Source organism: Melanostigma gelatinosum, assembly GCF_949748355.1.
Source record: "Melanostigma gelatinosum genome assembly, chromosome: 6".
Lineage (NCBI taxonomy): Eukaryota > Metazoa > Chordata > Actinopteri > Perciformes > Zoarcidae > Melanostigma > Melanostigma gelatinosum.
In genome coordinates, this window is record NC_136639.1 from 17394991 (window position 1) to 17421962 (window position 26972).

The 26972-nt window shown below is 42.0% G+C and overlaps 1 protein-coding gene across 1 annotated transcript in view; it reads right to left on the minus strand.

Annotated features, from left to right (window-relative positions):
- Nucleotides 1–26972, minus strand: part of ccser1 (coiled-coil serine-rich protein 1) — a gene marked incomplete at its 5' end in the record, with an annotated part of 98643 nt that overhangs the window by 48564 nt on the left and 23107 nt on the right. Inside the window, 3 exons of the mRNA XM_079269922.1 lie at nucleotides 3073–3150; nucleotides 14701–14778; nucleotides 19343–19517. Coding sequence (XP_079126048.1) covers nucleotides 3073–3150; nucleotides 14701–14778; nucleotides 19343–19517 — 331 coding nt within the window. The remainder of the gene's footprint in view (nucleotides 1–3072; nucleotides 3151–14700; nucleotides 14779–19342; nucleotides 19518–26972) is intronic.

Below are 26972 nucleotides of genomic sequence, written 5' to 3' on the forward strand. Positions count from 1 at the left end.
GTGAGCCAGAACATCGCTGTCAGAGAGAAGTGCCAAACAAATGAATATACACACACATCCAAGGCAGATCAGCATCTGTGTGTGTTTGTGCATGGCCTAAAGACTGATGGATGAGCGCACAGAGAGTAAGAGAGAGAGAGAGGAAACACCTCTACACTACACAAGGGGTGTCGGGGTAATGAGAAAAAGAAGTTAACACCATGTAAATGTAAAAGGGTGATCAAACTGTAGACAGACTTGCAGACTTCAATAACAAGGCATGTGATATTCTATATGTTTGTTCCTTCATAACCATGAACACTTATTTTTGATCAAATCCCACATACTGCTGCTGTAAACAGTCCCTACAAAATGCACTTCTGTTTTATCAACGCTTGCTAAAAAATACAGTGCCTTGCTGTTTTCGGAAACTTCTCATCCTTGTTAAAAATGGCGACCTGTTTTTAAAAATGCACATCTTTAGTGTGAATGAATGCAGCAAATAGGCTGGGGAGCTCAGAAAGTATTGAAAGGCGGACTAATGAGCTGTTGGTTTCCACCAGACTTAATGAGAATAAGAAACATAGAGTATCGCCAGCCTTATTCCCCTAAATTGGCTCAACTTCAAATGTTTGTGTTGCTCAGTTGTTTGACACCGTCATAGAGGAGTTACTTTAACTGTAGGTTTGTTATTGAGGCATTGATGTAGTTTGCAGTTCGGTGAAATGTATTCTGCTTAATAATCTCTTGACAACGTCACTATAATCTTTATCTCAACTATACTATAACATCTACTGAAGCAGCCTCCAGACAAATGAATCAGCCTGAGCTACAGACTGCCACAGTGAAATACTGTCATACAAAAAAAAGATAACATTTCTTCTATAACTTCTAATCAGCTAAAGTAGTCCATTTCCATGTGAAATGGAATTATAAATAAATGTTAAATGCATTATAGGCTGCTGCATGTATTTAAAAAAGAAAAGAAAACTACCTCCAAGAAATTATTGACTGCAATTAAAAGGGTGCTTTAGTCTAGCCTGTCAAGGAGAGAAATGATGCTTCCATGAACTGTTAAACAGTGTCAACAGTCTGAATACAGCTCCTTTCCGGAGTGGCTATTGTGAGTAGCGGGTAACTCCAGACACAGCTGTGTTCTGGGGAAACTGTACGCATGTAGCCGTCTGAGTGGCCATTTAAGTCAACTTTGGAGAAACTAGCAAGAGTAAGCTAGATCTTGAAAGTATCCTCCCTGGAGGCCTGAGTAGCGCATTGTTGTTGTGACGACCTCATGTCTCAATCGCGTGTAAAATTGAATTAAAAACACACAAGGCGATCGTTCGTTGTCACAGCTGTCAAGCTAGCACGTTAGCATTGGGAAGTTTTTGTCTGCCCGGCCTTGTGGAAGATGCAATGAGTGTAGTGGCAGAGTGCACAAGGGTATGTGAGGAGGGAGGTCGAAAGGATGGTTGGCCTTCCAATCGTTTCATAAAGGCAGAACAAAATCATTTTAGGGGCTTATTACAGGCCTGCGACAGCCACAGATACCTTATTTCTGTCTTTCTTTTTGTCAGAGCATTTGATTTACTGTTTTTCTGTTAGGATGTAATTTGAATTTTGACAATTATCACAAAAAAATAAGTTGCCTACGCTAGCTTTACCTCCACTTTATGCGCACACAGTGCTAATATAGAAAGAGGAGAGAGGAAGATAGGTGCTGCTGAGGGAGACAAATGAGATATGACTGCCAGAAAGTCATCAAACAAACAGATGCCAGATGAGACTCAAGTCAGTGGGTTGGACTGGCATCTCTCACTGTAGCGCCATTACGCTGGCACATCATCCTGCTAAGGCCCGGCATAATGTCTGCATTACATTGCTTTGATGGAACAGGTGACAAATTATGGATGAGCAAATGACAAATGATGAAAAACATTGCCGTATGGAGAATTTTCGCAGATCATCCAACATCGAGCTTCCAAAATCCCCATTTTCATATGCTTTGGTATTATCAAATATCCAATGCTGGAAATGAATCCACTCTTCCCATCCTTGTCCACAGGGGCAGATTTATGAAAACATTATACTTCTCTCTTGGCTGGACTGAAGTCCCAAATCATAATCCTGCTATTACATTAATTTGGTGGGAAGAAGCCGTTTACATGAACAAAGATTGGAAAAGACGGGCTTTATGGTGCCACGCCATGTGACATCGATGCTGTGACTTCAAGCCAACTATAAAAACCCTTCCCACATTCATTTCCTCTCTCGTTCTGTGATCAGTCTTGCCTGTCACGCCGCCCTCTGCTGTAGGTCGTCTCACACAGCAGAACAACACAAGACGAAGGAAAACTGACAAAGCTGTTTGGCAAAATTGAAAAAGTAAAACTTTCTTTGAAATGTTTGAAAGGGAATGAAAAATGGTGCTTCAAAGGCAATTAGTCTTCAATTTATACCCGTAAAACAAATAATTCAAAAACATTCAAGCTGCTTAAATTATTCATTTCAAAGTTTAGAAAAACAGGGAGAAAGAAACTGAGATAGAGATACAATTAGATGAGCAAACCTCAATACGTCAATGTCTGAGACTATGAGCTGCTTTTCCTATTAGCTACACGACTCTACCGTATTATGAAGAAACATTTAGATTTATTGGATTCGTTAATATTTGTCATTACTGAACACCATGTGTACCTATCGCTGAACGACCGTCGTCCGAACAATCTTCTGGCTGGCAGCTGCTATCGAATGCTATGTTGTTATGTGAGGAAGTCAAAATGGAGCTGTCATTTTTGTAGCTTTTGTTGAAATCTGGTTGAGTAAAAGCGTCATTTGTTATTACAGAACTATGAATTTCAAAACTATACTAGCTATAAATTAAAAGCTTGACTTGCAGTCTTTAAGTTGTACTCCAAAATGAACACACAATCATTTTAACTTTCAACTTCTCTCATACTGATTACTTTTTATGCCGACTAGGCATTTTGAATATCAAAGCGCGATACCTTGGCAAAAAGTAGAATTGTTGGTGAGACCTCAAGAAAAATGCTGATAATGTTTCGTACTGCAGTCGCATTTAAACTCAACCCTTACCAGTTCCTTGTGGAGTCTGAGAATCAGTTCGTCTTTCTCTCTCAGCTGTTGCAGCAAGGCCTCCTCCCTGCCGGGGTCCTAAACACAAGCGACAAGACACCACATTACTTAGGACACTGCAGACAGCAATGATTTATCTCAGGGACCATATTCCCACAAAAGCAATACATAGAGCCTAAGAGGATGACAACATACAAAAGGTGTGTCTGTGTGTGTGTGTGTGTGTGTGTGTGTGCACGTGTGAATTTCTGACTGACTCCATAAACGTTTACGTGTGTTTTCAAGTGTTTTTATGTGCATTTATGAGCGTTTTTGTTGCAGGTCTCGCTAGTGTGCGTACGTGTGTGTGTGTGTGTACGTGTAATAAAGTTGGCATGCATGCAGCAGGCATTGTGATCTCCTCTTCTCTCTACGTGTCTGTGATAAACTTGGCGTGTCCTATGGCGGCACCCCAGAGCACATATAGCACTTTAATATGACCTTGTGCTGTCAGGGGACATTACTGTGGGGGAGATGGAGAGCAGCAACCGAGACAGAAGACAGGAGAGTCATAATCAAAATAACTTTATTCTTATGGCAGCTTTTAAACAACAGTTACAAAGTGCTTCACAGCAAGAGATGGTTATAAATAATTCTAAAAATGGCATTATGTCACATTAAAATGTGTTTGATGTTGATGATGTATCATGTTTATGTGTGCCGCGATTGTTACTTGAGTCTCATTTATCTAACTTAAGTTACTGAAGGGGAAACGGCTACATTTAAAGTCTGCCAACCTGATTTCCTACAGCAGGGTTTTGTAAAGCTCAGTTATTTGACTGTCAAACAGCCAAGAGGGAGCTGCCAGTAGATATCAGGCTACACAATGACTCACGGGGAGGTCCAAAATCGGGCTCCAGACCAAGCAGTTATGATTAAAATATTCTGAAACTGACAGGTTGCTAAGATGTGGACAGAGAGTGACGCAGTGAGAAGATCAGAGGGAATAAGAGGAAAGCAATAACGGAGCGAGAGAGAGAAGGAGCAGATGACAGACAGACGATCATTACCTCTTCAAGGACATAAAAGCAGGAGATGAAAAGAGGGGCAAGATAACAGGAGGAAAATGAGGCGGAGACGGGAGGAAAGGGGGGGGGGCAGTGATAGAGAGACGGAGAGGACAGAGAGGGCCTGAGGCTGAGCATGATGGTCTGAGACCGTGGGGAGCCATCTAGCTAAAGGACAGACATAGAGTCAGAGGGAGACCACAGGGAACCATATAGCTGCAACAACATCCTCTAAATGACCTGATGCAAACACAGCCTGCTCGCCTGATGCTCAAGTCTCATCAATAATCAGAAATGGACAAATGTAACTTGTGGTCGTTATGATGCCCCCTCAATGGGATGAACGGATACATAACTGTGTGAGAAAATAAAGAAGGAGCTTGACAGAAAATACTTTTCTAACACATTTTAATACCACCAAGCAATCGCAACTTAGCCAGCAGCATGTCAAAATAAGTTGCAAGGATTCAATTAATTAAATTAAAAAGATATGGACCCCGAAAAGCAGAAGAAATGGAACGATAGATTAACCAATTAGAAATAATTTATTCATTTAAACGGTATATATGGAGGAATTGTCTTTAAAAAGAAAACAATGTAAAGATTTATACAAACATATTCCCTCTCAATCATCACTTATGCACCCCTTAGAGAAGTCTGTGGCGGGGGCTCTATCTCTATATCTTTTCCTCCTCTTCCTCACTTTTAGGGACGTTTCTGGGTGTCAGCAAAGGGCGTTTGGGCCAGTAAGCAGGGTGCGCAGCCTGTTCTCATTCCCACGTTGAATACCGCCACTGTGTGCTTTGAAGTGCTTCAGTGTCTCTCCTCTGCTGTGTGCTGCTATCGGTGAGTCAGTTTGACTGAGCTGAGCCACACACACAAACAAGACCAAGGTCGCATTCATTCAAATTCCGGCAACGCGGCACCTTTGTGTTTGCTACAGGTCCGCAGGTTGCGTGGCCTCATTAGAACTTTCTCTCTGTCATAATGGATTATTACCCGTTAAAGGAATGTTTAAAAGGTATACACAGCACTGGCTCTGTATATGGGAAAGAAACAAAGTGGATCGGACTCAGCCACCGGTACCACTCTGTGACCCGTAGTGGTCACAGACGCGCCTCAAGGCCTCCAGTCCGTCAAATGACGGACGGCCTTTAGATTTTTCATTCATTGTTACAAAGTCAATGATATATACTGTATCTACACATACATACTATATGTCATATCTAATATATATATATTCGGTTAACAGGACTCCTGTGTTGCTGGTGACTGAAACTCCACAAACAAAAAAAAGACTGAACAGCCTCCCGCAGGCACAAACCACTGTCACAACAAACCCCCGTTATCGTGGTATAATGTCTCCCAACAGCCCAGAATCTAATAGAAAACATTTAAGAACTAACATCAATTTAAAACTTTTGAATACCTTGTAAGGCCTTAAAATGCAATGCTTTTTAATACTTTCATGTTTTATGTAACGCACTTAGTATTCCCTCGCTGCTGAAAGGTACAAAACAGATAAACTTGCCTTGCCCTTTGGAGACCTGCACTACCCCATAAAACCCATCTTACTTTTGCACCTCTGCACGCTTTGCCAAGACTCAGATTGTCTGTTTCAGAAAGTTAAAGAAACAGAAGTAGCACCAGTGTATCTGATTGTGATTTGTGTGTGTGTGTGTGTGTGTGTGTGTGTGTGTGTGTGTGTGTGTGTGTGTGTGTGTGTGTGTGTGTGTGTGTGTGTGTGTGTGTGTGTGTGTGTGTGTGTGTGCGTGTGTTTGCGTACGTGGGGACAAGTGTCTGAAAACGTTTTAATGGGTTTTGTTTTCTGGCTCCCTCATTTTACGAATTGATGTTGAGGCCTGTGTGGGGGCTTTACATAGACAAAAGATAACGGTCAAGAAGGACAAAGCTAAAAGCTTCGCTAAGTGCTTCCATGGTGATAAAACCTAAAAAAAGAAAACCTTTCCCTCTCGGAAATAGAAAAACAATTAACAAAAACAAAACCCAGCGGTATTGAATCTGAATGGACTCTGTTCACCTGCCTTTACAGGAGAGATATCGGTATTTATAGATAACAAGGATATGTTTTTTTGCTCCAGCCAGAACAGAGTTTACCAACATGAGATTTGGATGGGACTGAAAAACCACGAACATGCTGTGACAATTACTACATTAGTCAGCCTCCTAAATGAATCTCACCCGAATAGGACTGAAAGCTGTTCTAAATGAGCTGTCTGGCTACAACTGCACAGCGTGTATGTACCTGTGCCCTGTGGGTGGGTGGGTGTGTGTGTGTGTGTGTGTGTGTGTGTATGACACTGCATGTATATCAGTAGTTGTGCCTCAAAAGTTCAGAACAGGCTTATGAATAAATCCATGTCGACTTAAATGACTTGCATGGTTTGTTCACAGGTCAGACGAGACCTTAAGAGTATAAACAGAAAGAGAGAGACAGAGATGGGTACAAGCTGTGAGAGGAACACAGAAGGATCAAAAAGAGCGAGAGAGAGCGAGAGAGAATGTACCTCAACTAGGCCACGCAGATTTAACTGCCAATGGACTGGACATGCTCATATGACCTCAATGTGATGACATACGATTAAAAAGAAAGGTGCAATGGCCTGACTTTGTTGTCACTCAAATACCCATTGCTGAGCAAACCTACCATGTCCTATCCTACAAAATGAATTGAAAAAAAGAAAGACATTAACAACCATGAAACAAAAATGAGAAACTTTAATTTGCTCTGCTAAAAGAAGCAACACAATGTGCATTTAGTCACCCATCAGGTGGCATTCCAACCAATTGTTCAAGGCAGAATTGAATGGGAAAGGCTGTGGAAGAAAACTGGGGCATGCGAATGTATTTCTAATGTGATTGGAATAGCCTCAGTGGGGATAAATCTGATCAAAATCGCTGGAGTGCATCCACTTTATGCGATTTTGTGAAAAGGGTTGAGGCCACTCTATGCTTGCAATCAGCAGCAAGTTGAAGAGGGTTTGGAGACAAATTACATTGCCGTTGTTGGCAGAAAGTATTCAATTTGTTAACTTTTGTTTTTTGAGAAAGACACATTTGACAAAATGTGTTGTTTATTATTATAACACTCCTCTTTATCCAGTTTGTTTCACAAATTGCCTATTTCTTGAAATTGGGTAAAGAGGTGTGAGAAATAACGGCATGATCAAATGCATTCTCCTTGTTGTCTTTATACCGATTTACCAAACACCTATCCATAACTTTCCACTTCATAACTCAAAAGACCTAAAAGAAAACCCAGTCAACTGGTGCTACAGAGTCCAAGACAATCTCACACGAAGTGTAGGTTTACAGAATAGTGCACTCCTAACATGAAGTATGAAATGGTGTACAAAATATCTTGTATGGAACTGGAGCACAACAACCGAGTACACAAAGGGCCACCATGTAAAAATAAATCCATGCACTGACCTGTGCACACTGACCCTGCATTAAGTAGCCTTCCTCTGGCATGAAATACATGTCTATGTTTATCTTTCTTTATTTCTGTCTACTTGATGTCTGCGCTCATATGCTGCCTGCCTGACAGCCTATAATTATGACTTTAGTAGCATACTATGCACGCTGACAGAACAGGGCATGAGAAGCAGCTGAAGTGTAAAAAAAACAGAAGAGGTGATACAAAAAATGTGTAATTTGCACATACGGATACAGTTTCATCCCTTCAAGAATGTACAATTAAAAACGGTGACCTTTGTCAGCTGTCTTTATCTATTTTACTCTGCTGTCAGTAGACTAGGAGAGGGCCGAACTACCGACGCTTCACGATGGATGCACTGGAACTGTTAGGACCGCGTAAATGGAAGAATTAGGAGGGAACGAGTGTTCAGAGATCAACTCATCCACATACGGGTCACATGCGGGTAAGATGGTACTTAGAGTAAACTGCGATGCTTTAACTCTCCTTCACAAACCGAGGCGTGTTGCGTCTGGTGAACAGCAGCAGTCATGTGGCGCTATAGGTTCTCTATCTGTCCCAAACACCTCGAGAGGCAGAACAGCTGACACCTCACACTGACACAGTTAGGCAACCTGTCAAACCAGTTACGTAAGAAGAGAGATGTCACCTGCTAAAATATAGCTGGAATACTGAGACGTATTAATATAGCATAAATGTTATAAATAAATATCCTAATTAAAAGCAGTACTCTTTTTCTACTGTAGTACATGCTGGTGAGACAGGAACCCACAGACGCATCAATGATTAGCACAGAACCAGAAGCACAAAGACAGGCTTTAGCTGTGGCTTAGATCTAAAGAGTCACACTTCAGATATAATTCTTGAATGTTTTCACTGGGATTAATTGTCTATTTGTTCTGATTGAATTAACACTCTGTTGAAAAGTCTTTTAAGCTGCTCCGCTCAACATAAGCCATTAAAACTGTCGTAAGGACGGTTTTTTTTGCAGTCTCATAAATCTCTTTCTGTAGTCATTGCCTCTCCATAAGTCTGTTTTACCTCTTATCAGCAGGTTTCATGGATTGTTACTTTAGAAACACAGCTTCATTAGTGTTGAGATAGCCACGGGTAAGGCAGTTAACCTGAAATCGTTTGGTCTTCCTTTTTAAGCAACTTGTCGCAAAGTAGCAGTAGATCAGTGTATCTCGTCTTTGGGTGACCGGCCCCGGACTGAACGGACTTTTTAACATGTTGGTGGAGTGACACACCGTCCTTGTGCTGGCCATAGTAATTATGGCAGGAGCAGAGGCAGACATCAGGTGACACAGAATAAAAAGCAACAAAATACATGTAAGGAAAGGAGGTCAGGGTGACTGCATGGGTCAAGCACAGGACTTTCACCCAGGAGACTGCTGTTCGTGTCCTGTGAGAAAATCAAAGTTGATTTCTTTCAATTTACTTACGGAAGCTAACTTAACTAAGTTAACTTAACACATACGTAACTTATTTAACTTGTGTCACAAAACACAAGTTATGTAGCCAAATGTACTTATTTCAAACACAACCAAACCTAAACAGGTATTTTTGTTTCAGTTTCTATTAACAATGTTAACCACAAATGTAAATCTGTGACCGTTCCACAGCATGCATCTGTTGCCGTCACTCTCCAGCAGTCATACGTGTCGTTTTGGCAAATTACCTATTTTGTCGTTCAGCTTGTGTTGCTTAATTACCAACTTGAAATTTCACTATTAATATGGAGGATCATGAATTGAACAGAAAATATGAAATTCAGGACAGTAAATCCCGAGGATTCTTTGTATTTGTTCCTGATCACCTCTCCCTCTCTTTCACACGTTAATGCAGTTTGTGGCAGCGTGTGTGAGAAACTCGCCACCCTCACTGTTAGTGTGAAAGTCATACAGCATCGTATTTAGTTTGTATATGTGTGAGGATGTGTGTTTATGACTGCCTGTTTATTTTGTGTGCAGTGTGGGTGCTCATGGAACTTGCATCTTCACAGGTTTTCCAGCACGCATGTATCTTTTGGCCTTGGTGTGTCGGGAATCTATAATTATACATTTGAAGTCATTATAATTATACATTATTCATTTCTAATTATGCAGCGTGTGACACAATGATAAATGGTTGACTAAAAAAAGAAGTTCCTCATGTCTGCTGACACAAAGGTGAATGTACACAAATGTCAATTCATTAAGGATTAAAACACACTGGCGCTCTGAATACACGCCTGTGACAACACTGGTGTGAGATTTTTACTTCAGTCTTCTAAAATACAGTATAACACTGTAACTGGGACAAAATCTTTTGAAAATCATGTGATATGCGTTGGGTCTAAATTAAACTGGGGCGCACTGTGACACTGCAGCCTCTCAGGTGGCTACCGTCGATTATTTTTACACCCGCAGAGTCGCTTTCTGGAGTGCCAGGACAAATTCTCCTCTTCTCGCCCCTCCCTCAAACCCTCTTTTTTCTTCTCTCTCCCCGCCCCCCCCCGTCCCTCTTTCTCTACCACCCTCCTACTCAGACTCTTCCCTCGTTTCTCCTCTCTCACCTCCATCTCTTGCACTCCCCGTGTTCATTTTCTCCTATTTTACCGAGTTATCGAACTTAATGTCTTCGAACTGAATGCATTCCCTTTGTATGCACCTCACAGTGTCCCCCAAATCCGTTCTCCCTCATCCCCTCGCTCCTCAATCTATAGTCTCATAGTCAAGTAGAACAACGTCCTATTCTCAGCATTGCAACCATTTCCTTATATTCTCCTCATGCAATATGCCCTCTCCAAGGTTTTGTTGTTTCTCTTGTATGCCTCCAGCTCTGTTACAGGGTTAGCCTTTGCCTGCCACATTCTTACATATTCTCTTCTATACATCTATATACACACACACACACACACACACACACACACACACACACACACACACACACACACACACACACACACACTCTACCAGTTTTTATACCCTCCCTAACCTCAATTATTCCAGCTCTTGCTGTTTTCTCAATGCTTCTTATATAAATCCCCAGTCAGGTAAGAAGATGCTCAAGATATTTAGGATGAATGCTCCATTGTTAATCAGAAGAACAAAAAAAAACTAAAAAACACTGTTTATGACAAGAATTTTGGCAAGTTTTTCTTGGATGCCAGCCGGTGCTTTTTCGTCAATAAAGGTTTGGCAAACAAATCATCTGGTGAAAAACCTTCTTAATAATTAACAATGAAGTGAAGAATCTTCACATTGTTCTTCACCCCAACCAAGTTTCAATGTCTTTTTAAAACGTTGAAACATCATGTCCGTACAAGTTCCGGCTGAAAGTTTCAGATGAAGCTAGCTGAGTGAACCTTGCTCTTAGAATATCTCTATGACAGACACCATGTTCGATGTTGTTCCGAACATCAACGATGCATCTTCATGCTCCTTTCAAACCAGTTTGTAGGACTGCAATACGTTTAACACAAAGTCTGTCAACCTTCAACACCTACTGTAGATTTGTGATGGATCTGTACACAGCAGCTCTAAGCCTTATCCACAGACAGAGCGATACAAACCTAAAGTGCTTGCTGTTGATTTCTGACTAATTCTTTATATTTGTGCTTTGGACTGTTCAATCAGACATTTGCCCTATTTCTTCCCAACCTTTCCCGAATAAACCATTCCAGTTGTCCACCTTCTGTCTGTCTGTCCATTCGTCCATTCCTTCATGAGGGAGTTTGAACCAGAGCTGCTTGTCTTTATGCTGTGTCCCACCCTATATTTTTAATTTTTCCTTATCATCCAGCTGCCACTGATACTCCATGTAGGTCAATAAAGAGGGCATGCATTCACACAAACATCCACCCTCTCTCTCTCACACACACACACACACACACAAATAAATGCATACAGACTACAAACAAAAAATACTCTGTAGACCTATCTAAAAACGCACACTGGCACACAGATATAAGTGCACACACACACACAAACACACTTAGCACAGCCATGCATAATATTCTTGGCACTGTGTCAGGTGCTGAGGCCTTAGTTTGTGGTTGTGTGCTGCTCCACTACATTATAAGGGGCTTTTACTGTACCTCTCCATGTATGTGAAGGACGGGGGAGGGATTTAAGAAAGCAACACAAAGTTGAAAAGTCTCGTCTCTCCTTTAACGGTTTAACGAGAACTCTGCTGCCACCCAACTAAATCCCAGAGAAAAGCTTGACAAAGTCCTCCCTGGGTAAACCTAAACCTTGCGCGTGTGCACACACACACACACACACACACACACTTGAGCACCCACGCTCCCAGTCCCTGCATTAATACATCTTATGGGTGCACAGCTCTGATGGACTAGGTTGACAGAGGGTGTCTGGGGCCCGTCAAGGCAAGCAAAGTACTTCACGCCTCTCTCGTTCAATTTATCCCCAACTCTCTTTTTGCTACTCTCTTCTTTATATTTCCCTCTCCTTCTCCCTTGCTCCTCTTTCTGCCTATTTGATCGTTATGAGTTAATTGTTCTTAAAACCTGAAGGAAACACATGAAACAAAAGGAGGATACAGTTGTATCTTTTTCTTTCTAACCACAGATAGACTGCTGTATTATTCTAGTTGAACTAGCTGGTTCCATGCTGGTTCCATGTATTAAATTGTTGTGTGAGTAAATCTTGCCCAGTCTGTAGTTTGACTTGTAGCTATACCTATAAAAACACAACAACAGAGCTCCACAAAAATACTCTGTGTGTATGCGTTGATGGCATAAACGGTATTTTACTGTAACATTTTAAGCCGGGCCAATTTTATTCGACACTTTAATCTCTGCAGACACCTCTGCACAATCAGAACCTGCTCCGTTTATAACCGCTCCGTACGGATCAATCGACCTGCCACAATGTGGCTGCTCACACTGAACCCAAGCAGAGGACTCCAGGTCACTAATGTCCACCCAGTCACATTCAAGTTTATACAAACAAGACAACCGAGTTGCCAAGAATGTTGACAAAAAAGGGAGAACGGCTGTGGTCGTTTCTATTCTATTCAGAAAAATATGAAGACAATATGGTGTCTCCTCTGCAGCAAAATTCAGTATTTATTAGTTAGTACCGTACTTTCCGGACTATAGAGTGCACAGGTATATAGGCCGCACCAGCTGATTTTTAAAAGAAAAAAAGAAGGTGTACATAGATAAGCCGCACTGGTCTATAAGCCGCAGGTGTCCCCGTTGAACAGCAAGATGCTTTCAACAGTACTAAAGTTGTCTTCTATGAACATCATAACATGTCGATAGCTTCTAAGCTAATTTTAACATTACGGCCAATGGGGAAATGCTAACCGCGATTAGCATTAGCGAATATATAATATATCTTTGTACATCTTTTCATGCAGACATACTTGCATTACAGACTAAGGTCTCTCACGGCTACCAAACGAAAAGCAATGAGGCAATAACTGTTGTTGCTCATAGCTCTGAATAGCTGTTGTGCTAGCAGCAACTGGCCAAGCCAGTTAGCCGTAAATGCTATTCAGAGCTATGAGCAGAGAAGATCAGCTTTTTCTCAAGTCTGCCAGTGGATCCTAACAGCCTGGAACAGTGTGAAAGAATCCATCATCACCAACAGGTTCTGAAAGGATGGGATACTATGAGATTAAGGGGACAGCGCAATGAGGAGGACAACACAAGCTCAAGGGCGGATTTTCCCCGGTTCATGATGTGGTGTGTTCAGGACCCAAATGCAGACTCGTTTTTTTTTTTTTTACAGTTCTACAAAACTTGTTCTACAAAACATTTATTTCTCTCACTCAAAAACACGCACACAAAAAACTCTTGAACAAGTTTTGTAGAACAAGTTTTATAGAACTGGGAAAAAAAACTGGAAAAAAACTGGAAAAAACGAGTCTGCATTTGGGTCCTTGAACACACCACATCATGAACCGGGGCAAATCCGCCCTTGAGCTTGTGTTGTCCTCCTCATTGCGCTGTCCCCTTAATCTCATAGTATCCCAGCCTTTCAGAACCCGTTGGTGAAGGTGGATTCTTTCACACTGTTCCGGGCTGTTAGGATCCACTGGCAGACTTGAGAAAAAGCTGATCTTCTCTGCTCATAGCTCTGAATAGCATTTACCGCTAACTGGCTTGGCCAGTTGCTGCTAGCACAACAGCTATTCAGAGCTATGAGCAACAACAGTTACCGTTATTGCCTCATTGCTTTTCGTTTGGTAGCCGTGAGAGACCTTAGTCTGTAATGCAAGTATGTCTGCATGAAAAGATGTACAAAGATATATTATATATTCGGTAATGCTAATCGCGGTTAGCATTTCCCCATTGGCCATAATGTTAAAATTAGCTTAGAAGCTAGCGAGTCGGATATGTACTGTTAAAAGCATCTTGCCGTTCAACCTTTTTTGTTAACAGTCCTAGTGAGAGGTAGGTCAAAGGTACTTCATCCATATTGTAGCGACCCTGTCAGTAACAGCTGGTAGCAGAGGGGTTGCTGGTAGCAACTGTTCTGTGTCGGGAGCTAGTAAATGTTGTGTTAGACCGGAACCGGAAGTTGCGGTTGTTGTGGCGGAGAAAAGCTACAGAAAAATCCGTATATAAAGCGCACCGGACTATAAGCCGACGCCTCAAAGCGTGGGGTAAAACGTAGCGGCTTATAGTCCAAAAAGTACGGTAGTTATTTATTGAGCAGTCTCAAGACTAGAGTTTTAGTCAATATGTACAATACCATCCAACAGCTGACCAAAGTTTCTGACCTGCCAGAAATCCATCTAAACCACAGATCATTGATCATTAATGCAATATATCAAACTATAACCAATCTGGAGGAAGTTTGGCCCAGTTCTAAAAAATTGTCAGGGCAGCCAATTTAGGGCAATAATTGAGTTTAATCCATACAATGCCTGCTAGCTTTAACAGTTGATTTTAGTATTGTCTTCCTTGGGACACACCAAGCTTAAGTGTGGGTGTTGCTTACACTCAAACTAGTTAAGAGATGTCAATAATTATTGGTCAAAAGTTTGCTAAAGCCACTCACTGAACACTCCGCAAACATCTCTCCGTTTCTCTTAAACACAAACATACAAATTCAGTATTATTCATCTGCATAAAGCAACATGAAATGGTCTGCTTTAGGTTACCTTAAATGGAAGGGATCTTTCACTGCAGGGGCTGATGGGGAGAGACTGGAGGCTGCTGGCAGGACTTGTCTCTGTGCTCTGCGAAAGAGAAAAATATGAAAACAACATCAAGATGAGGTGTGTGATTTACATTGTAAGTGCTGCTTGTGGTGTGCACAGAATGATTTTTACAGGTTAAGTCTCGGTTAATAATCGTCTGTTTGTAACCAAATCCAGGCATCTGCAAGTATTTTCGCTTTTAATTCTTTCTATTTTAATGCATTGTTAAACAATATTGGCAAAAACATTACACAGAGAAGTCTGGCTACCAATTAGATACAATAGACTCATTCTATCCAGATAGATGCTTATTATTATATCCTAAAAGTTAGTGTCATTTTCTACAGAATATCTGCAGGACATCATTACATCTAGTCTGTGTATCTAGGGTTGAAGCACCTTTCGTTCATAAAAATGCAGGACACTTGCCTGGAGAAATACGACTTCATGTTGCAACTTTTCACCAGTTATTTTGTCTTATTATGTCTGTGTTTTCTAACACCAGCTGTGATCAGACACATTTTGTCTCTCCTCCTTAACACAGGTGTCTAGTGGGCAGAGAGCAAGGGCAGCTAGAGGGGGCTCCAAAACACACACACACACACACACACACACACACACACACACACACACACACACACCGTTCAGTGCATACATTCATGTGACAAAAGTGTGCATACGCAGACATGCGAACACACTTAGTTTTAGTTTGTGCATATTTTTGTCCTAGTTTCTGGTTTTGAAGGTAACTCTGAGAAACATCAGAGCCTAAATCTTTGCACAGCATGAACTTCATGGTTTATTGCTTTGGCTGACCTTTTAAAGAAGCATACCTCCCTATCAGAATTATAGGTGCGCTACGGCGTGAGGCCCTCAATGTGTCACCGGTGATCAATGCCTTTCCCTGAGTGTGTGGAGAGACAGGCGCACACTCAATGACACCCAAACACACACTCTCTCTCTCTCTCTTTTCCTTCTAACACATACACATTCTCTTTAAGGTCACCCCTATCCCACAGGCCTTAACACACAACTGTCCCCACAATTAGATGTGGTTCAGTAAAAAGCCTTTCAGATTTCAAAATGGGGAAAACTGCCTGGGACCTCTGGATTTAATGACTTGCACTACCCAGAAGCTAAATGTCTGAAGATGATGAATGGACCAAGAAAGGAAAACGGGTTTTGTAGTTTCATACACATCTTCAATCATATTCCCACATCAGTTAAATCAAGAAATGAAAACCTTCAAATAACTCAAGGTGCATTCATGCCCACTCTCTCTCATTGACATTTAGCTTTTTATCGGAAGGCAGCCCCATTAACAACATACTGTCATAAAATGTAGTGAGTTCTTTGGAATGCTTTAAATTGGAAATACTTGCTCTGCTCGGGGATTGCAAAGTTGATTTTCTTTCCTTGTGTTTTTAACCCCGGGCCTCAGGAGTTCTCGTGTAATCTGCATCTCTTAAAAAGCTGATGTAACAATAGTTGCAGAGATAAATGGCACTGCCTTAAATGACAATATAATGAACAACAGCACTTTCGAGTACGCTTTATCATTCTGACAGCGATCCTTGCAACACAGACGACCAAGACATGCTGCGGAAACGATTTCGGTGGAGGCAGCAAGAATAGGCTGCTGCCACGGGGCAAGCAGCTGCCTCAGGGGTAAGAGTCACTGGGACGGACAGAGAGGCTGCTGGGACACAAGCTAACGGGGCCTGGCGGTGCGTGCGCGGATATCGCCAAACCAGGCCCACAAAGACTGCGAGTGTTTGCTGTAAAACATAGGGCCGTCACAGATTTGCTAGAATCCATGGCTGACATTGACAAATGGGGATCATTGTGTTCGGCAACATTAATGCACACGTGGACAGTGGCAATTTAGAATTGTTCCTCCGGTGCAGCCAAAAGGATAAACTGCTGAGAGAGAAATAAATCTAGGATGGATGGAGTCTCGGCAGCTGGCTTAAATATGCTAATCTGACTGATATGATGCACAACAAACGCAGGAAATGATTGGGTTTGATATATTATCTGGCCTGTCGGTCATGCGTGTCTTGTGTAACGGTATGCATTCGTCAACGCTTTGTGTAGGACACTCACAGTCATGTCAAAGCGGTTCCCCAGTCCAACTTTAACCGGGGACATTGAGGCTGGTTTGCATCTAAAACGCTTAGTTTCATAACCTTTTTGACAGCAACTGAGAAACTGGCAAGTTATGTTTCTTTTTATCATCTTATTCATTTTGTCCAGGTCTTCTTGCAGACAACTGTTGAGCAGCATTACACTTATTTGTCCATAACGCTGGCTAACGTAACTGAACACCGGCATTGAAGCATCAAAAATATTCTCCTGCTTGCCGTCTCAGGTGGCAACAAAACTTTACAACAAAATGAATCTAAAAGTACAATGCTCATTGTAGCTTAAGGCGTAATAAAGGATCACGTAAATATCCACTTTAGTCAGCGCAATTTGTAATTTCTTATTGTATTGTTGGAGATAATGATACAGTAGTGACTGGTATAGAGCAGAACAGAGAGAGAACATCGAGGAGATAATGAGATAAATATTGGATGTTTGGACTTGAGCGCTGGTTTCATGAGCGTTGGATTACTCTGCATGATTCATTATTGTAATGTTTGCCTCTCTGTGAGCATCTCCGTGCCCTTTCAGTTGTTTTGAGGAGGACTGGAACGGAGCTGCACCGTGTTATGCGTGACACACTGTATAAAGCCGAGCAGTGTTTCGGATGACATTAGAGAGAAGATAAATAACAGAAGATTGGGGCAAAGCAAACAAAATGCAAAGCATACAGACATGCAGAGTAAACCCTCCCCTTGCTGCAAAATGGATTACATCCGTTGATGGCGGGTAGCAAAATTTGCAAGTTAACACACAACAACTCAGACACAACAGAGCAGGCAAAGAGGGCAAAGTATCCCCTCTTTCATATTCATGTTCTGCTGCTGTGTACCCTCTCTCTCTCTCTTACACTCCTTTTAGTCTCTCCATCGCCACTCTAATTTATGTCTCTCTCCACTAATTATTATATTATCATTTCATGTCTCTTTAACACAGTTGTCCTGGGAGGAAAAAACAGAGAGATGAACAGTGAAGCGAACGGGAGAAAGTCACACATATGCCTCTGTGGACTGTAATTCACAGAGAGGTCCTTACAGCTAGCTTTGATCTTAGTTCAGACGTGCTAATAGTGGGGTATTAGGGAAGGTCTGGTCACCCTTTTATATGTCTTTTTGTGTATTTGTATTATGTGTGTCTGTATAATATTGCTGTGTTTGGTAAGGGTGAGTCACCCATGTAGATTACAAGGAAACAGCAGCCAGACGTTGCTAATGGATGTTCTGTCAGCTCAACTTCCAAGGCAGGAAGGGTATTACGAACACCCCCCTTTGGTGTGTAAATCTTTCATACGCTTTCAAAATATATTAGTACGAATGTGACCACTTTCATTCCACAACAAAACATACACAACACAACATATTCAGCACCGCCAAACATAAACTTCCAAACAACTAGTGCAACTGAAACTGTGCTCGCACAACTTTGAAAAACTTGTACGATTGTTTAGGTTCAGACGTTTTCCGAAAGAGTGTTGTCATCATTCTGTTCTGATCTGAACTCTAAGTAAAACTGTGTTCGTTGATTGTTTTATCGTTATGACTGAGAATCTGCCCCGAGTCAAGCTCTGCGCAAACTGCAATCACCCCAAAAATAAAACATGTGAATCAAGTTTAGGGCAGTTTTAATCTCAATAAATGATCAAATATACAGCAGCTAGAATAGTATTGCGTTCTATTTACATCCTGGTGTAAAGTAGTGCCACAGTTAAAAAGATTACACGACTGCACAGGGCCATCAATATGGGTCTCTCTTAACTCTTACAGTTAAACCTGGTGCAGCTGTCGCATCGTGTCAGTGCTTCACTAAGTGACCATTACAGCTAATCACGTCTACAATGGTTTGGATGTAATTGTACTGGTTTCCCTGCTATCGCATTGTGCTGGCCTCACAGCCTGAGGTAAAACTTTTAGTTTTAAGCAGGCTAAAGCATTTAAAGAGCAGCTCTGAAACAGGAGGATTAATGTGTGGAGCTTGAGAGTGTGTGTGTGTGTGTGTGTGTGTGCATGTGTGTGTGTGTGTGTGTGCAGACAAAGAATATGATGGCAAACGCTCCCAGTTTCATCCACCAAATGTAGAATCTAATTAATTAGCAAAACAAAGTGATTACAGAGGCAGAAAGTCATCCACTTCGAGATGCTTTCATGGAGCTGAAATATAGCCGATTAAAACAGGGGGTGAAGAATTTCTCAGTGGAGCACTGCACTGTTTTGGCTCGAAAAGCCAATTGCTGCACATCATTTGCTAATCCCTTACCGTTATTGGTTTAAAATTATTGAATGCATGTATAACTTGATCAAAGAAGGGTCTGTAAGTGTGATACAAGAGGAATAACAACGACTTTTGGCTTCAGGTTGTGTTATTCTTTGTGCTTTGTGACAGATCTCTTAATCTGAGTACAAACCCACGTTAAGAAGATTCCGTAGGCTCGTGTATGCGTGTGTGCGTGTGCATATCCCACCTCCTGCAGTGTCCGTCTCAGTCGTAGAAGCAGGGTTTTGACAGCAGTGCAGTCCTGCTGCATCAGTCGGAGCGGAAGGGTCTCCAGCCCCGGAGGTAAGGGCTCATCTTCCCTCGCAAAAGCCAGCCCCGAGCTCCAGTCAGCAGGCAGCAGGCTGGTCGGACGGCTGGGCTCCCTTGGAGGAAAGGTAAAGTGAAGGGAGAGAAATAAAGATTTATTTGAAGTGGATCATTGACCCGTCGTCACTGCTCTCCACTGGCAACCAGCGGAATCTCATACATGCCTGCGGTCGCTCCTGATGGCGTGGATCTCTGCTGCTTCTGAGTATCCCAATAGTTACCAGAATCCTATGTGATATCATGAGTGGCCAACACATGCTCCTAACTTTCCACAGAGCAATTATAAAACTCTGTCTGCATCATATTGCAAACAGTAAAAAGACAATAGAAATGAGCAATGAGAGATATTTCTACATATAGGCCGGATAATAGAAGGTGTTACAAAGAAAACACCTCAGCAAGATACTCCACATTTTAATGAGGAGCATCTCAAATATTTATTTATTTTTCAGGGACAATGCACACCAATCAACAGTTGCATGGAATGTCTGGTGATAACAACTCCCACACAAACAGAACAAAAGCACATACAAATGCCTGCATGAGGAAGACACGAATTCACACGAATGCATTCAGAGATCAAAGAAGCCAAAGCACAAAAGTCCATCTGCGCCCAATCCTGCCCCGCGTCTCACTGCCATCATCAACTCACAAAGATACTTCATTGTCAAGAGCTCTGATTCATTATGCAGGATCCTCAATGTGGTGTTTAGTATAATTGTGTGTCCACAATGACGCTTCTGCAGAAACAACCCTGTGTATGTGTTTGTGCACGTAGCTGAGTGTGAGTGTGTGTGTGTGTGTGTGTGTGTGTGTGTGTGTGTGTGTGTGTGTGTGTGTGTGTGTGTGTCGGACATCTCTCAGTTGGAGAGCTGCGTATCAAACACCTTTCTAATTAACCAATTATTGAGGTTAATGGCAGCAGACCTGCTGGCCGTTTGACAGATAGAGAAGGTAAAATCTCTCCAAAAAAGGACAAGTTCATGAGTTACCGTGTAACGCCTGATTAGTAACAAGCCTCCAAACCGATGGAGCTCTCTATTCCTCTCCACACACTTTAGTGGTGGTGTGGGTTTGAACTCGGACACACATGAACACCTGCAACAGGGGGAGATCAAACACGGCTGTGTTTTAATGAACTGTCCCATTTGAGAACACAGTCCATTAAGCAGTAAACAGGCCTTCTGGAGCAGTATGTCTTTGGTCTCTGGTGCATGGCCTCTGTTCTTCTCACCTTCAACACCTGTTTAGTCCGGCAGAGGACAGACATTGGGAGGAACTTTCACCAGGAGTCAGAGTTGCTCAATGTCACAGCATTTCCTCATCTTTCTTTGGCCTCCAGCCAACACTAAAACTCAATTGAAGCGCCACAACTGGAAACGCTGACCTTATCTATAAAAGCTCTATCTTCATAGTCATTCATCGCTCGGGGCCCACTTTACATTTTCTGTCACTTTTTGAGTTGAAATTGAACCAGAAGCATATTTTTTTTAACTGCTTACAATTTAAGTACTTTATATTGCACCAGACATGAAAACAGACTCAAAGTAAAGATCAAGCTCTCTGTTCTGCTGTTTCAAAATAATTATGTGAGTGATGTTTTAATTCGGTCGGTTACATCTTTGCCACTCAAATATACAAAATGCAGCTGCTTACTTTGATAGTTTTTGAGTCATGATTGGAATTGCAAGTCTGTAGGCAGCTGTTGGTGTATCACTTTGATATTTACTACAATATTTGATAATTACGGGGTAGTAAAAGATACATTCTGAAAAGGCATTTTCATTTTTAACATCTACCCTTGGTTAATAGTTCATGGATGCATTTAGCACTCTTTTAACGCAGCAATAGTATAAACAAGTCTGAGCTGTTGAATTATGCTGAACCTTTCAGAGTCTGGTATGGCTTTGCTCACGGGTACAAGTACTAAAGTACTAAAGTACTAAAGTCAGGAAACAAGTTACTTCACATGAACAGATGTGTGGTTTGGAGTCAAATGTCGAGAATCTAATGAAGACAGTGGTACGAGTACAATGAAATTCAAAAGAAATAATGAGCAACTAATCTATGGTATTTGACTGAAAAAGGATTGTTTTGTGTCGGTGTACGCTATATCGAGGATATTGTCTCGACTTTATCTTCACTTTATTCTGCCCCTTTCCGACAGGGGAACTGAACTGAGTGTAAAACTTATCTACGCTCTCTTCAAAGCCACAGTACACAGGAAAATATTCTATACATAGTGTACACCTGAACTGATTTACATTTTTTTAGATGTGAGTTTCTTTCAGATGTCTTCAATGTGTTTTTCTGCTGCCCACATCCGCAGCAGTACATGTGCTGGTGATCACGTCTGCTTCTCCAAACCGGGGGGTCGTGCCGACCGCCACCTACAGAAGGTAATACACTGACTAATGGATAAGAACCTCACACAACCCCATTCATAACACCCAAACTATCCCTTTAGCTCCACATTAAGTTCTGGAAATGCTGAAAAGTTCAATTTTAAACGCTGTCTGCGTCCTGTATCCATTGACAACAGTTAAAAAGCAAATTGCAGTCAGGCTTTCCATCACTAACAAGGGGGAGATGACCCTTATTTGGCCCAAAGAGATTTTCCAAATGTCACTAGTGATGTACCAAAAGCCTGTTGAATGTTACACTTCAAGGCCGTTGCGCTCTGAGAGAGTAAAACTATGAACAACGAAATAGACTACAGTACAAACAGGCCTATTTGTGGAATTAACTAAACTACATAGAATGCTATGAATGCAATGGAAAAGGAATGTGTGCTAACATGGTTATGGACAGTTTCATCATTTCAGGGAAGATGCCATCAAGAAACACACAAAAATGAACAAACAAATGAATCAAATAATAAACTTCAGTCCTACATTTTGCTACAAAGTTGTGATATCTCAACAGAAGTGCAGAATGAAAGGGAGGCTGCGTTCTTCACCTTCTTTATGCCATTTTCAAAAGGTGAGCTGAGAAATAACAATCTGCCGTCTGAAACCCACACAGACAACCGGCGGGTTCAGTTCACCGTCTGCATATCAAGGAAAGGAGGACAGTCCCGTCAGTAAAGAGAGGCAGGCACAGAGACGAGGAGCTCTGGATCATCAAGAGGCCGTGTTCACTGTAGACTGAGAGCTATTTAGAGGGGAGGCGAGAGGACATTAGCTGCCTTTAGTCCCATTCCCCCAGAAAAACCACCAAGTCAACGGCGGCGTGGAGCATTAAGTCAGACGGCAAACTCTCCAGGAAAAAAATGTTCATTGAGCAAAACAAGATCATAGCATTAAAATATCGATGAACGTGGTGCCACTCCCAAGACTCGTCAGTGAAATCTGCCCTAATACTGTCTTCTTCACTGCCCCCCCCCCTCCCCCTCCACACTCTCTCTGTCTACCTCTCCTTCTGACTGTCTTTCATCAACACTCTGTCCAAGCTCCCCTTTCTCTTACTTCTCTTTCTTCACCTGCCCTTCCCTTATCCCCCCCCCATCACTCTGACAACCACTACACTAAACTGATCCAGTATCAAAGCCTAACGTGTCCCTTCTGGGGATTTTGCTTAGCACCTCAGGCAAATGTCGATGAAGCCTGCTGTCTTTAGAGGACAGGTGAGCTCTGTCTGTCAGGAAGCCCCAAACTGCATTCGTTGTAGCTTTTGTTCCTGCCTGGCATCTCAAGTGAGAGTGAACTTTCTCCACTTATGTCTCTGTTGCTCAAACCTGCTATCTAGGCTGGATAGATTGAGTGTAAATAAATGGCATATGATCAATCAAGCGTTCTTCTCTATGACAGCTTGTGTCAGGAGGCGCGGTGCAGCGCCACAACAAAGTTGTTTTTTTGATTCTCTCAGAGTTGTTTTTCTACGTCTGTGTGTTTCTCTGAGCCTGACACTCTTGCCCTTTTTCGAACTCTCACCAGGGTTTCGGGTTTGGATTGTTCTTTTACCTCTGTGGCGCGAATCAAATCCACAGAGTGACAGGAAAATGAAGGTTCAAACAACACTCACCTCCCGCGAAACAATAAGCATAGCAGTGCCCTTATGCAAGACATTTAGGCTTTCAGGAGACAAGCAGTGGAATATTCCTGGTTGGACCACATTCAATTCATATATTAATCAATTTCCTGCATTTCTGCATTTTACGACTGCATTTTATTTCTTACACTGTTTTTTAATGTTCTTAATGTTCTGAATTGTTTTTAAATCTCCTTTTCTTTTGCCTTGTGTTTTGATGCTTTTAATGGTTTTATGTGAAGCACTTTGAATTACCTTGTTGTTGAAATGTGCTTTACAAATAAACTTGCCTTGCCTTGGACTGTAATTGTGTTTTACTGTAGGGATCTTTGTTCTCTTTCAAAATGGGAACACCACTAAATCTCACCTACACAATCATTTCTGGGTCCTTTGTCGTGCGGCATGTCTGTTTGTGATTGATGTTTTTATTTTGCTTCTATAAAAGAGATCTCTTAAATATAAAACCTCTTCATCCATCTTCAAGTGATTTGCAATAGATGTTTATTGAATGTTCTGGTAATATTTAGTGTGAAAGCAGGAGTAGTTCATGTAGTGCAAGGCAAAGTCAGGATGTGAAGATTAGGAAGATAGATGGGCAAACTCCTTGACTTTGACAAGCAGCGCTGTCAGATGTGATTGACAGTTTCTCGCCCAATCACAACTTAAAACACGCCCAATTCAATAAAAAAACGCCCAAATCATTACTTTGCCAGAAACACGTGTAAACCCTTAAAACTGTAACATGCGCAATAGAAAACACATCATCAGCAGCATACAAAGCTTCATATCTGCATCAAACAACCTCAGATAAAATGTCAGATAAATAGACTATCTCAACCCAAAACCATTGCAGTCCGATAACCAAACACATTGCCTTGTGATGAATAAATTGAGATGGATATCTGTTGAGCTTAATGAAACCCAGGTTTTCAGTGAGGATGGAACAAAACCGAGCGACTGTTTCAATGACGGCAGCATTTGCAAAGACTTCCAAGCTCCTCGTGTTAGCACAACAAGCGGATTGACGTGTGAGTCAGTCACACTACGGCGAGTGCAAATTAAATGTTAGAGCTGGAAGACCCGCCTGCGGATCGAATATTAATATTTTCACGGTATTGCATCGAAATTAGAAATTACAGTATTATGACAACACAAAAACAAAGAAATCTCGTACTTATGTCAATGGAAATTACCAAGTGATGTCATGTGTAATATTAGGTAAGTGTCAGTATTTCACTTACTGTCATGGTGAATAATTTCAATGTTGGAGACTATTAATTACTTTTAAAAATCTGATGTTCAATCTAATATTTTATCATTTATTTATTTTTTACATCTGATTGTCAGTCGGTATCACTGAGGAGCCAATATCCAGGATATACGTCAGATTCTTCTTCTTCTTCTCAAATGTCTTCAAAATACATAGTGTTGGTTATATTCTTGTAGACAACCTGGTTCTGCCCATCATGTACATTGTGAGGAGTCCGAGAGAGCGAGCGAGCGAGCGAGCGAGCGAGCGAGAGAGAGAGAGAGAGAGAGAGAGAGAGAGAGAGAGAGAGAGAGAGAGCGAGAGAGCGAGAGAGAGAGCGAGAGAGAGAGCGAGAGAGAGAGAGCGGAGAGAGCGAGAGAGAGAGAGAGAGAGCGAGGAGAGAGCGAGAGAGCGAGAGAGAGAGCGAGCGAGCGAGCGAGAGAGAGAGAGAGAGAGAGAGCGAGAGAGAGAGAGCGAGGAGAGAGCGAGAGAGCGAGAGAGAGAGCGAGAGAGCGAGAGAGAGAGCGAGAGAGCGAGAGAGCGAGAGAGCGAGAGCGAGAGAGAGAGAGAGAGAGAGAGAGACGCTGCATCCTGAGTGCTCATATGTGCGACCTGGTGGTTGTTGGTGCTCACTGCAGCTACTCCCGAATAAACCATGTCACTGCCAACGCGGCATTACCGTACACATGTGGAAGAGCAAACATACACACAACACACATACACACACACACCAGGAAGTGCACGGCACAGTCGAAGACAAGTCTGTTCAGTGATGATAGACGTTATACAGGCAGGGAGGCCGTTCCTCTACTCGGGGTCATCTGTCTTTTCACTGTCATGAGCCGATAGCCCGACACGCTCACTCTATTTCTCTTTTTGTACAACTCGCTCTCTCGAGCGCGCACACACACACACACACACACACTGCACCTCTGAACAGGTTATATGTATGTGAGTGCAGGGAACGGGACTTTGTGATAGGAGTCAATTAGAAGACAACACAAATGGATAAAGTCCGAATTTGAATTAATATCGATGTAGTATTACATCGGTGGATGGAACTGGTACAGCATGGCCTGTCAGTGTGGAGCTACAGTAATTACAACTGAATACATGGATCAGAGTGCAATTAAATGTTGTGACAGAGACGCTTCTCTCTTAAGTCTGTAAGTCAGAGTAATTAAAAAGCAATAGTAAATAGGGAAGGATTGTGAAAAATGTCCCCTTCCTTACCATTGTACTCTTAGTTTACTTTTACTCCGTCAGTCCTCACGATGCATTATATCATCTTGTGTCCTATGACATTTCCGTTTTCTCCTGTCCATCTCCTCTCTTGTCCTGTTCTTCATCTCTTTTCAATGTGGAATTCCTCCTCTCCATCCTTCTGACTTATCCCTCTCCTCTCAGAAGCCATTTCTCAATGGCAGTGTGAGAAGTGATCCATTACACCAACCTGAAAAAAGCCAATTATCTGCCTTTTCATGACTTTCATTATTTTACCACTCAGTGTTTTATTACTGGGCTGTTGGCTCCCAGCACTGACACATGCCTGCGCATCCACACAAGCAATAAACAACACACACACACACACACACACACACACACACATATACAGACAGAGGCAACAACGAAGAGACACACATTCTATATGCAAAGTTAGCTGTACGTCTAGATTTACATAATGTTCAGTTAGCATGTGAAGTGGCAAATAATGACTGCTTGTCAAATAAATTCTGCTTGATTGAAGTGCATTATCTTTAGCAGCAGTGAAGGGCTGCACCCTTGTCAATCAGCAACATGAAAACGGCATTGTCTCAGGAATAATAACGGAAGACAGTCAGTCTCGTATGCCAACTTTTACCTCATTACATTTTCACTGGCAAAAAGAAAGACATTTATGGGGACAATCCGGTACGTGTGCGTGTAATGACACGTGTGTGTCACGTGTGCGTGCACATGCGAAGTATAACAGTTTACCGCAGCTACTGGAGAATGATGGCCCTCGTTTGTCACTCCTTCCCAACTGACAGACGGAGCGTGCTCATCTGCATTCAGCACCTGAGGCTACGGATGTTTAATGCAGCCATTAAACTCATCTCCGTACATAAAGTGCATCTGTGACTAAAGAGTGCGCACAAGCTAAGCTCCAGGCAGTGAATCTAATGGTGAATTCAAGTCTTCAAACACAGAAAGGGGGCGGAAGATAAAACAAATTTAATACGCCATGGGTAAC